The 13827-nt window shown below is 37.6% G+C and overlaps 1 protein-coding gene across 1 annotated transcript in view; it reads right to left on the reverse strand.

The window, feature by feature from the left end:
- mad1l1 (mitotic arrest deficient 1 like 1) overlaps nt 1–13827 on the reverse strand; it is a 68482-nt gene that overhangs the window by 23935 nt on the left and 30720 nt on the right. Inside the window, exons 16-17 of the mRNA XM_005462639.2 lie at nt 7725–7950; nt 2683–2876 (exon numbers count right to left, since the gene is read on the reverse strand). Of these exons, the coding sequence (XP_005462696.1) occupies nt 2683–2876; nt 7725–7950 (420 nt within the window). The remainder of the gene's footprint in view (nt 1–2682; nt 2877–7724; nt 7951–13827) is intronic.

Below are 13827 nucleotides of genomic sequence, written 5' to 3' on the forward strand. Positions count from 1 at the left end.
AACTGATGCATGAAACGATACATTTTTAGACATAGGTTGTAACGGCCGCTGTTTTCTTTGTATTTATTACACAGCGTGCTGCGGGGAAAAGCCTGTTCTAACGTTTGAGTCTAAGGTTTATTTTTTTAGCACCTGACGGCTCTTTTTTGCTTCTCATCCGTAAATACTCTGCATCTTTCACGTGATTCAGTTTATTTTGAAAAGTCTCAACAGGATCTTGAGCTTTATTGTGAAAGGTTTATGTGGAAAATAAACAAGCGGACACGAGGTGGTTTTACCGTCGTTGTTGCTAACGACAACGCATAAAAACAAGCGCTTGTCCGTCTGTAGTGTGGTTATATTAAATATAAGAGAAAGAGAGAACTTTAGGAAATTAATATAGCCACTATAGTGACCATCAAAATAATGAAAAAATATTGCCGTAAACAGTTTATTTTGCGACACCACGAAACAAACGATAGCGTAAAATGAAACGATAGACGTTTTTCTATCGTCATCCGATATATATCGTTATATCGAACAGCCCTACATACATCAGACGTCAACCACAAACTAGAACAAATATCTGAACTGCTGTGTTTAAAAGATTTAACTGACAAAATTCTTTTAGGGAAATCGCAAAAAAATAAGTTTTCAATATCAAAAACATGTAAGCATATTCTAATAGAACCAAAACATAAAACTGTGACCCTGTAAATGAGCAACATGTAGCCTCATTAACCATTTAAAACACTGAACTACAGTAAGGTTACAGGGCTGACAAACAATGAAAATACATTTTAATGAGTGTGACATACAGTAATGAATGCATGAGACAAGAGCGAGCGCAGGGGAACGTGACTACTGCAGGTTAAACAGCTTACGCTATAGGAGGGGGATTTGGGTGCCTCTTCTAGAGGGGGATATTAGCAGGATTATCTGGCAACCCTGTTGCTGAGGTGAATAACATTAGAATCCTATTTGTAAAGACTTCTATGCTTCCTGTCCCAAATCCCCCCATTTTATCTCCCTTCTCTCTTGCCTCATAGTACAATTAGTCCACTTTACATTCTCATACCCCAGATTAAACTCACACGCATGCTTAAAAAGCAGACTATATACACATACTGTATTTATGTGTCCTAGTGTGCATGCTCTTTAAAACATGAATGTCACTGTGTGTTTATGTGTGTATGCCCAGGTTTTGATCTTTGTATTCCAATAATAGTACAGGCCTCTCTGCTCCCATAAGCCACTAAGTGTTTGTCATACACTCTCGCAATGGTGCATACTTTGAATACTAATACAGAGGGTGTTAGCATTCGTTTTGGGTATGCATGTGTGGCTTCGTACATCTGTATGCACGTGCAGCCAGCAGTGGGAGGGTGAGGTGGTAGCAAGTGCTGTGCGGTGTGACAGAGTGTTGAGATTGGAACGAGTATGTGTGCATTTGAGTGTGACAGTGCGCGCCATGAGGGCATTATGACTGTGTGTGAGTCTGTATATATGTGTGTGTGTTTTATGGACACACTCTGAGGTTAATAAATATTGACAGTGAATTATCTCTTCTGGCAGAGTCGCAGGTGGTTTCGATGGAGCAGACCGGACAGAAATCAAAAGAAAAAACAAAAAAACGTGCATGTGCACGTTTACACACCGCTCCTATTTTATATTTTTCCTTTTTCAGCTATTCTTAATTTCAGCAGAATTCTCGAGAGTCCTTGAGCAAGGCACTGATGACCAGTCGCAATAAACTAGCATGTGACAGCAATAATTACCTGCCAAGATAATAAAGCCGCCCCTCTGCCACCTTGCCATTACGGATTCTCCAGGGTTTCTGCTCTAGCTAGGGGCCGCCATCAGAACATGACAGCCGCAGTAACATGGAAATTAGCTAATGCTACACAATTGGGCTAGAGAGAGAAAGAGAGACAGACTGAGCAATAAACAGAGGTAAAAACAAAACTCCAGGATGGAAAGATGAGAGGAAAGTAAAAAAGTAAAGAAAAGCTGTGAAGAGAGCACAACTCTGGATTTTTCTCTGTAAAGCTTAAAAGAAGTGTTTTCTAAAAAGCCAAGGTATAATGACAAATTCAGCTTTTATATAGCCCACTCAATAAGCGAGTGGTGATCGATTAATGTAAAACCCACCCTGTGACACTGCCCAGTCATCACTCTCTTCTTCTCTTCCACACAGACGCTGCCAGTCTCCCACACATACAAATTTAAACCACAAAGCAAAGAGTCTCTGTTGGCATAGTGCTCGTCTCACTGCATCGCTAAGCCGATGCACAATGTGGCAAAGTGATGCGGCACCTTGCAAGGTCAAATCTAAACTTCCCGAGGCGGTTTTTTTAAGAGCTCCCTGGGACAGATATCAACACTTACACAGATGCCATAGCCTGTAGGAGTTTTGCTGACAGTGTGCCCATTTTAACTTCACGCTGCTGTTTAATGATGCACACTATCTGTGGCTAAAAGCTACATGTTTCCATATCTGATCAGTTTAAGTCTGTATCTAAAGAAGGATGTAAAATAACACAAACTCCCCCAAAAACGTGTTACTTGTATGCAAGGCTGGATTATGAGTGTATGTATAAATTTCAGGTCTTGCTTCAGCTTCTAATTATTGTTCCTATTTATTTAAATTTAAAATATTGTGACATTTGATGGCATCCCCAACCTTAGATGAACTTTTCATACCTTTTTGAAGAGCAAGGAGTCATCCATGTGCTCCGCGTAGACAGACGTGAGCCGGTATTGGTTCTCAGTGGTTATATCGATCTGGTAGCCGGTCAGGACGTAGCACACTGTGCGAAACTCCTGTATTTTTCTCTGAAACACCTCTTTCAGTCTCTGGTTCCTCAGCTCTGAACTCTCCATTTGTTTACGCAAATCTGCAATACACAAATCAGTTATATAGCACAGTTATTTTGATAGCATAGTTATATGCTATCAAAATGTACAGTTTCTGGAATAACTCCAGCAACTTAAATTAGCATCTCAAAGACTTGATATTATTAAAACTGCAAAGCCATAAAAATAAAGATTTAGTCAATTTAAATTAACCTGGATTCTAAACGCACAAGCAAAGGAAAAAACTACACGTGGGAGACAAAGGGTGGAGCCAGGGTGGAGAATCAGATAAAGAGTCCAGTGGAGAGTCCAGCATGGAAGTACTTAACATTTGAGGGCGATGACCAGGGCGCGATAACTGATTCCCAAAACGCAATATTTAAATGATTTCCATTTTTGCTTTTCAGACCAAGGGAGGAAGACCTGCAATTAGATCTGTGAACGCCTTTCAATTTAACATCCATCAACATTCAGAGTATCAGAGTATTATCCTTCTTATGGTATAGAGTACAAATACATTACTATTTAGTTTGAGACGGCTGGAATGAAATCATCTATGAACCATTAGGCATTGCTAATATTTTAGCAATGCCTAATGTTGCATAAATATTTAATGTGACTAACGTTACAGCACGTAGTTACATTTATCATCCAAACACTGCTGCCCCTCTACCATCAGTGATATATAATTTTACCATTTTAAAGTTTCCCAGTTAGTTAAAATAACTTTTTATTAAAGAGTTAATGGCGTTTATGTTTAGGAACATAAACTGGTATCAAACTGGGTGTAGAGAATCATGTACTCATCTACTGTTTTTGGTACCAACTACTAAATATCGTGACACCCCCAGATACCAGCATCAAAAAGTTGTGAAAGATATCAATCTCTACCCCACAGCAATCCATCTGCTCACTCAGGGTCTACATACTACTATAAAGCAGAGCACGGTGGCGCCTGAAGCAGTCAGCTGCATCTCCTAGCTGGGAGCAGAGATAATCATGAAGGGGAGAAACAGAATGGGGCTTGACTTTAATTTGTTGAAAATCAATTTGGGATAATTACTTTAATTTGGAGACTTGATTTGAGAAGTCAGAGAAATTAGTTTGTCTGAGGAAAAAAATGAGCCGTTATGGAGGTAATTATTTACAATGTGATCACCACAGAAGAGAAAGTTAAAAAGGATATAGATGCAAATGTGGAGCCATGAATATTTTGTAAGTACACAAGTGGTAAAAGGAGAGCTGGGAAAGGAACAACCACAAAGAGGCAAATATTTACTTTTTGTAGATATTTGTGCCAATTTTCTCAACACTGATGTATGCAAATCTGAGGAAATGTGAAAAAACAAACAAACAAAAAAACACAAGTGCAGGCAGGAGCACCATAAAGACTATTAACCAAAACAACCCAAAAACACCTGGATGGGGGAGATGATGTAACCAGGCAAATAAAATGCTTACCTAACGCCTCTGAAAAGCTTGGTGTTTGCTACTGATTTTTTTAAAGGTTAAAAGCATTTCTGTTGCTCAAATGTGAACCTACATTGTTCACCTTACTTAACAACCAGTCCTTTTCACTTTTTTCCTCTCTCTCTACAGTCAGCATCAGTCAGTCACAACTCTATTCTCTTACACCATAATGTGTCGTTTCAAGAGCAGTCAGGGAGTTTTTATTCCCCTAACTTCTAACCCTGCTGCGATTGATAATTATTTCTACTCATCATTCTCCTCTTCATAGCGTATAGCTTGGCCGATTACATTTTTATCTGTCATTATTAAACAAGTGAATGACTAGAAAGTATAAACTTAAGAGTCTGGGACTGAGCCTGCCAGTGTGTGTCTACGTGCCTGTCTGTCTCCTGGGTGACTGGGCTCCTCTCAAGTGTCAGTCACCGCGGTTAAATACTGTTTCAAGACTTCAGAAATGTGACAAAACTGTCACTTTATGACAGCCATCAAAATGCCCTGAAAATGGTTGGGAATTCTCAGGCTGCAGCAACCAATACATTTCCTTCTCCGTGCAGACAAGTGGACACACAGGAATGTGGACATGTCGTTATCTGTGCAATCGCAAAGACAAACACGTACAAGTGGGCACACAAATGTGTCAACGTACGTGTTGAGTTACTAAATCCGAGTATTAGTTAGAATACTTTTCACACAAACTTTTACAGTTTTGGTGACTTCTGTATTTGAGTCTTGATTGGTGTCTACAGGTCTGTGTACATAAGGGCTCAAAAGCTGTCAGCTGCATAGGGAGCGTCTTATTTATATATTTTCTTCTCTCATTTTCAGTCTAAAATGCTGCTAAAATTTGCACTCATATCAGAAGCCAAAATAAAAAATAAAACAAAACAAAACTAGTGTCCCAAAACATCTACAAAAGTCTTGAGCCCCTCACATCATTATATAAGGGAAATGGGAAATAGGAGCAGTGATTTATGCATGTTTGCACTTTTCAGTAATCAATATTTAGTACGACCACTTTTATTCTTAATCTTCAACACAGCCTGAACTCTCTTAATCAGGCTTTCCTGTCATTTCTTTAAGTAGTCTTCAGGAATATTTCCCCAGGCTTCTTGGAGGACCGTTTCTGCCTTTTGTTCTGTTCTCTGTCAGGATGATCCCACACTGCTTCAATAATGTTGAGGTCCAGCCTCTGGGGAGGCCCATCCGTGACTGACAGTGTTCCACTTTGTGTTTTCCTATTCAGGATCATCATCACGCTGAAAAGTTGTCCAGTTGTCCACTTGTATAAATTGCCATACGTCAGCCTTTACTACCCATTTACTACCTTTTCTAAAGACGTGGTGTTCAGATAATGATACTTTTCTGCCTGCCACTTCTTTTGGCCTCCACTTGTTTTTTGCTGAGATAAGTTTTCAGTTTTCAATAATTTTTGAGAATCATAAAAAAATTATATTTTACACCTCTCAAACTGTAATATTTAAAGTTTTCATAGATTTGAAATAAAATGTAAAAAAATCTCTGCACACGTGAACCAAGCGAAGGGTTCCACAACAATTTAAATGCAACTCGTGTATCCTGTCTCCATAAACACTACAACACTTATTAAATCACAATGTTTTAGTCTGACTGACCTGATAAAGGTACCTGATGAAGCTAAGTGAGACAGTGTGCAGAGGTTATATTTAAACTGTTATAGATTTTCATTAAGAAATGGGTACAAATAATGTGTTTTGTGACAGGCTGCTAATAACAAAGTAAATTTAAAACTGCTTCTTTGCAAAGTTATCTGATTTACCCCTCGAGTTAGGTGCCTTTTTTAATGCTTTAATGATTCACAGTTAGTGTTAAGTGGCTTAAGAAACCAAAAAGAAAAACTAAAAAAACATTTGAAATTGTACGAGGACTAGACTGAAAATGAATGAAAAAGCATCCGAAGTCCAAAGAAAAACTTTGAAAAACCAATAAAGACCTAGAACTACTGATGATGATGATGATGATGATGATGATGATGATGATGATGATGATGATGATGATGATGATCATCATCATCATCATCATCATCATCATCATCATCATCATCATCATCAAAGTTTATTTCCCAGCTAACATGTATTTAATGAAATAATATTTTGGAACAGCAAGAGTAAAAAGTTAAATTAAAGAAAAAGCCCTGATTTTTTTTAAGTTCTAAACTTACTTTTAAATTTAGACTTTTCTATCTGCTGCTAATTGCTACATGAAGTATTGTTCCTGTAACGTTGCTTAGGTAATTTCTTAACTGAACACACAAAGCTTATAGTGAAGTTGAACCACTACTGACAGCAGGGTAAAGACACACTACATGGGGTAAAATGTCGTTAAATAATTTTATAGACATTAAAACATTTCTGTTGATCTCTGATAAGTTTGTAGACTGTCTATTGCACTGACCCAGGTCTTAATAACGCTTATCTATACAGAGTTTAAATTGAACTTACTTGTTAGAAACTCAATTTTCATATCATAAGAAATTAAAAGGCAGAGAAGACGAACATGTCAGGAACAGGAGAAGATGACAGAAAAGACAAGAGTGAAAGACGAGAAAAAACTAAGAAGGCTGGGAGTTGGGAAAAAAGAAGTGCCAAGAAAATTGAGACAGTGAGCGAGCAGCAGACCGACAGAGAGAGCACAGAGCACTGTGCACAAATTGGCCAACAGACTTTTACCAGTGAACTGTCCTGAGCTCCAAATGCATATTTAACCCCGTCATAACTGCACGTCCTCCCTCTAACAGTCTGTCATATACACACTTAAGAGGACAGAGACTTTCTGAGCCAAAATATCAATGAAGCAGTTCCCAAGAGCAACATGTTCCTTTAGAAAGCAGCAACTATTGGGTATGGCTTTTCTCTTTTTTTGCCATTTCATATTTTTTGGATCAGTCTACATGTAAAGAGGACCTTTAACCACCTTTAAAATCTGTACTTTTTATGTTGTCTAAATATCCAGTTCCCCTCTAATGTTAACTATAACATTATATTACAATATAATTAAAAAGAGAAAATCTAGTCATCGGATCAGAAAAGCTTCATCCATGGATCAAACCCTCCCTTGGTCCCTTATCCATTCATCTGAAATCAGCTATCCGAAACCTGGATCTGCATTTTGACTCCAATTTCATCTTAAAATATATATATATTCTACCACCTAAGGAATATTGTGAGGATATGAATAACATTGAGTTCTAGTGACACCCAAACTATCAGTCATGCTCTTATTTCCTCTCAGATTACTGTAATTGTCTTTTAACACCCTTAATGACGGCATACTGGCTGCCTTTGACTTCTAGATATTACCTATTACTTTTTTAAGCCCCGTTTGCTGTTGAATGACATTATAGCTCACTCTTATTCTGATGTCACACTTCTGTGTCATCTTACCCAACACTTCCTTTGAAGGAGCCAAACTAAGGCTGAAGCTGGGGTTGTGCGTGTCATCCTGGGAATGCCCCACAGCACCTCCACTCTGCAAAGAGCGTACAAGATCCCTGAGCCGTGTCACTTCTTCCCGGAGAGCCTCCACTTCCTGCTGGCGCTCTTGTTTGGCAATGGCGGTGGGGTTCACTTTGAGGTGGAGAACACGGGTTTTGACTGGATCGTAGTCTCCCTGAGACACAGAGACATAGATCAAACAGCCATCAGTTATAGAGCAGAACATTTTTTATGCACCATCTCATCTTGGCATCCAGGGCGCCTCACATTCCTCTCACTCACAGCAGTGATCATCACGCTTCAGTTCACCTCGCTGTTGCCAACTCAACAACTCTGTCAGATTTAGTGACTTTTCATATTCTTTTACAGACCGCTTTTCCCCTGAAAAATAAGAATGCCTTGTGACAAATGCAGCAGTGTAATGACCAAAGAGTGGAAAGTTGTACTCCCCTGCCTGAGTCTCTTCTCTGTTTGATGAGTGCCCTAGATGAGCAGGCAGCAGCACCCATGAAAAATCGGATTCCTTAAAAATGACTGCCTTTAAGGAACCCGGTGTGCTTCCACAGTCGTGATCAGAATTGTAGCTTTGACAAAAGAAAACTTGCTGCAGTAGCTCTTTTAATGCCAAAGAGTTACCACACCAAATATTGACTTAATTTAGCTGAGCCACAATATCAGTCATTTCTATCATTAACTTCTTTGTGATAACAAAAATACTGACAGCAACAAGTAAATAACAATAAGAAATTAAAATAAACAGCAAGTTGCAAAAGAGGCCAAACAAAACAGAAGACAAAAAGTCCCAAATATTTAATATACAATAATGATCCTACCGTAGTTTTAAATACTGATCATATTAAAAACTGTATTAACTAAAAAACTCTTACTCTGCTCTCATTTTGGGATGGGAGACACATTAAAAGAGATCAGGTCATTATAATTACGATGAGTGTAAAACTGTGTTCTAACACCTGGAAACACCCCAAAACATTATGAAGCCAAAGTCTTTGAACGTCAAAGTCTTTCAAAGTCTTTGAACACTATGCTGACGCCGTCATGTGATTTGAAAATGTTTTGTTAAAAAAGGTTACTGCTAATGAACTTCTCTCAAGTTCCTGGCACAAAATGAGCCTTTCAGATGGGGTTGCTACTCAAGTAACCACAATTTGTCCATGTATAATTAAGGTAGTGAGGCTGTGTTATGTTGCTTACCATTGCCAAATATATGCATTTAATGCTTGAGTGAAACACAAAAATCCTAACTGAAGAAGTTAAACACATTTTTACTATACAATCCTGGTAATGTTCCTTTGGCGTGAGACCAACATATGGAGGAAAAACCCTGCAAACTCTTTATAACCAATTTCAGTTGCTATACATGGAGAGAAATGGTTACAACTGATCTCACATTACAGATTGGGAGAGGAGGTTAGCATTAAAAAAACAAACAAACAAAGATTCGACAGTGTGATCGAAAGCTCTTGACGTTCACGTGAGTTTTCCCTATAAGGAAATAATGTTTTCACTTATATCAAACAGACACATTAAAGAGAAGGTATTCTTCCCCAGTGTTTTCTTCTGACTCTCCAAGGTCTGGCTAAATGAGAAGAGTTGCTTAATGCCAATATAAGGAGAGACACACTCAAACAGGAACACTCACAACATGTACACACCCCTATCTGAGCTCTTGATTACTGGCTAAATTAGATTCTATATGCCTCCAAGCGACGGTTGCCAAATAAACTACAGAGTAAAAGACAGAAAAGAAGGAAGGAGATATGAGGAAGAGAAACGGTGAAGGACAAATAAAAGAACATGGTAAAAAACAAACGGTGTCCGGGTACCACTGCCTTCAGCATAGAGAAAGACCAGAGTGAATGAAGAGTACAGAAAAGCTCATAAATAACTCTTTCATATACTTTAGAAGAAAACGATTACATTTCTCTGAGTAACAGTAGATGTGTGTACTTAACATTAAGTATTTTTCCACAGCACTGCGCACACACACACAGTCACAGCCAAACAAAGTGCCCTTTCATTTTCTTCAACTTCAGTCTTTTGAAGTTCTACATCTGTTTACAGAGAGTTTATTTAAAGCTGCATCTGTATGTGCCTTATGATAACCAGCGAGAGAAAATGGAAGGAAGAGACAGATATGTAGATTAGAGTTTGAAAAACGCAGTCAAAAGCTACATGCTGTTAAAAAGCAACAAAAAATAAAAATAAAAATAAAAGATAAAAAATCTTCGTCTTTAAAAATTTAGGTCAAGCTAAAGTAATTTAGAAGGATTTTGCTGTGGATTCATATTTCACTTTCAGGATGTCTGGATTGAGCTGAAGGGCAAAATTTTAATTTACTGCTCAACAGAATCAAAACTAAACAAAACAAGAAACAAAAGGAAAGTTATTTCTCTTTGCCTTTCAAGCACATTGCTTTCAAAATAAGCCAAATGGCATAATTATTTTTAATTGGGTTGACTCTCTTCCTATATTGAAAAAAACAAGACCCCCAAAGATAAAGGGGGTCTTGCCTTTCCCAACATCTTGCTGTATAACTGGTCATGTCATAGTAGAGTTATACATGAATGGATCCACACATATCTAAAAGACACAGATGATCCCCTTGAAGCCTGGACATGTCAGCCATTTAATCTTCTAAGTGAACTAGTGAGTAAATATAATAAAAAACATAATAAAGTAATGATTGATACTTATTTAAAAACATGGCGTGATATGAGTAAATACACTGAAAGTAATCCTATACTTAGTTATATAACACCTTTTTTAAATAATCAGCACTTCACACCGGGAATGGAAAGTGCAGTATTTCAGAGATGGTTTGGTGCAGGAATACGTGTGGTGGGTGATCTGTTTGATGGGAATGTTTGTATGTCTTTTGAGCAGGTCCAAAAGAAATACACTATACATCAAACGGATTTTTTTGCATTTTTACAGGCTCGCCACCTAATTACTTCATGTCATGATGCTTTGCATAATACAATGCAACTAGGACCCATGGAAAATTTCTTCCTACATTTAAGTGCAGATAATAGTACTATAAGACAGTTTTATAATGTACTACAAGGTTATAATAAACACAATATTGGAAAACTGATTAGGAGCTGGGAGGGTGACCTCCAGTGTCAGTGTGATGATCATGCCTGGAGTGAGTCCATACAATCTGTGCATTCTTTATTTCTTAGTAACAGATTTAAAGAAATTCAATATAAAATTTTACATAGACAGCATAGAACACCTATTTTTCTGAATAAAATTGATCCGAGCAGGTCTGCACAATGTATTAAATGTAAATCTGCGCCGGGGTCCTACGTGCACTGTCTTTGGACTTGCTCAAAAATCTCAAAATTCTGGCTCTGTGTAACTAAAGAACTAAAAGGGATATTTAAAAGCAGAATACAAAGAGATCCAGCTCAGTATCTATTGGGGCTGCCAATTTCGAACAAATTTCCAGATAAAAACAAGCATATACTTCTATGCAAACTACTGTTTTTGGCAAGAAAATGTATTCTTTTTAATTGGATTAATGAAAAACCACCAACAATAACTCAGTGGTATAAAGAAATTTTTAGAGTATTACCAATGGAAAGACTGAGTGCAAAATTAAGTGGCAATGATGATATTTTTTGGGATATATGGCGCCCGCTATTGGATTACTTACCTGATGATCTGAAGAAAACCATACTGATAGGCACAACCCCACTTCACTGGCGGGTTGAGTTTGTCAGGAGATATATGTAAATGATTGGTAGACCGAATTATATATACTGTATCAGTTTCCCGTCTACATGTCTCAGATTGCTCATTGTGGGGTTTTTCTTTGATCTGCTTTGAGGTTGTTTTTTTTTTTTTTTTGGTTTGTTTGTTTTGTTTTGTTTTTTTTGTTTGTTTTGGGCGGGTTTTTTTCTTTCTTTTATTGTTTCTGTTTTGATCTTTGTTTTGTTTTGTATAAAGGGAAAATTATTAAAAAAAAAAAAAAAAAAAAAAAAGAAAAAAACATGGAATAGTCTTTAAAAAGGCATCCATTTGCTTGTCTGAAACTATTTGCCATCTTCACATTTCATAACAAAAGTAATACAGTGAGTATGATCCACTGCTATAAAAAAAAAAAGGACAATCATCTCCAAAATGAGCAAAGGTAATATTACACTTTATTCTGCATCCATGTCTGCATTCAGTACGAAAAAAAAAAATAAGTGGTACACCATTTCATTAAAAATTATAATTACGTTCATTGCTACAAAAACAGAAAACAGCCAAATTGCCTGAGTTTTCAAAGCGAGCTTCTTAATATTACAGTTCTTCAGATGGCCTATTTTGTTAGAGTGTGTGTGTGTGCGCAGACGTATTTACATGCATATTATAGAGCCTGTTCTTCCACACAGAATTTACAGTGCAGCAAGGTGGAATGCCATTCTAAGTGCTCGAGGCTACATATCTCTTATTCATAGAACAACAATAACAACACATCTAATACCAGAGTGCAGTCTGTTAAAAAAAAAGAAAAAAAAAAGAGCAAAAGGCAGGGAGAGAGGGAGCACCGGAGAAAGATCAAATGTATGAGGAAGAAAGAATGAATAAGAGAACAAGACAAGAATACGAGTTTTGGGGGGAGGTTGAAGTCCAAAGAACACTCTCTGTTTTTTAACACATGCAGAACAAATTGCGCTGAAACATCCACTTATATACTCAACACAGCACCAACCACAGGGGACACATGAGTCACTGATGGAACAGGTGACACATTAATGGTGAGTGTGTATGAATTTGAGAGTGGAGGGTACTATCAACCTTAAACCACATGAACCAATAAAGTGAGGTTGAATGGAGAGACAGCAGAGATGCTGGCGAGGCGGGCTTCTTCCACTGAGTGACATTATCAAAAAATAGATTGAAGCTGCTGTCTAGATATTGGCAGGCTAAAGGCTCTGTCCAGAAGATCAGATGCATTTTAAGGACCAGATCAAACTGAACTGTGATGTACACTCACCCCATCAACCAAGAGTGGAACAAGACTTTATTTGAAATAATTTTAAGTAAGTAAGTAAGTAAGTAAGTAAGTAAGTAAGTAAGTAAACTTTATTTATTAAGCGCTTTTCGCAGATAGACAATCACAAAGCGCTGTACATAAATATTAAAATAAACAATAAAATCGATAGACAATGTACACAATATAAAAGATCAAATGTAAATAATGTAAAAAATATAAAATATGAAGAGGTCAACAAAAGGCTTGTTTAAACAGAAAAGTTTTTAACTGTTTTTTAAAACAATCCACAGAGTCAAGCAAACGTAACTGTAGTGGTAAACTGTTCCACAGCCTTGGTGCAACAGACTGAAAGGCTCTGTCCCCTTTTGTCTTCAGTCGTGTACGGGGAACAACTAAGAGACTTTGAGTCTGTGAGCGGAGATGACGAGCAGCAGTGTATTTTATAAGAAGCTTGGATAGATAATCTGGGGCCTGGCCATTTAGTGCTCTATATGTTAAAACAAGAATTTTAAAGCGAATTCTAAACTCTATTGGGAGCCAATGTAAAGAATATAAGATGGGAGTGATGTGAACACGTTTGGTAGAACGAGTTAATAGTCTGGCTGCTGCGTTTTGTATTGCCTGAAGGCGAGAGAGAGATGATTTATCCAAGCTAGTAAACAGGGAATTACAATAATCTAGGCGTGATGACACAAATGCATGAATTAGTTTTTGCAGTTCAGCTGAAGAAACCATATGTCGCAGTTTAGATATGTTTCTTAAATGATAGAAACAGGAACGAGAGAAAGATTTTACATGAGAGTCGAGGCCCAGAGAAGAGTCAAATATTACTCCGAGATTTCGAATATTTGACTTGACAGATGGACAGAAGGAGGCAAGAACCTGACTGATTTTAGAATGTAGCTCAGGAGGAGCTATGATCATGGTCTCGGTTTTGTTAGTATTTAGAACAAGGTAGTTGCTTGAAAGCCAATCAGAAACCTGGGTTAAGCACTGGACTAGGGTGGACAGCCTATCCAGCTGATGAGGCTTAAAGGACATATG

This window comes from Oreochromis niloticus, linkage group LG6 (genome assembly GCF_001858045.2).
Source record: "Oreochromis niloticus isolate F11D_XX linkage group LG6, O_niloticus_UMD_NMBU, whole genome shotgun sequence".
NCBI classification, from domain to species: Eukaryota; Metazoa; Chordata; class Actinopteri; order Cichliformes; family Cichlidae; genus Oreochromis; species Oreochromis niloticus.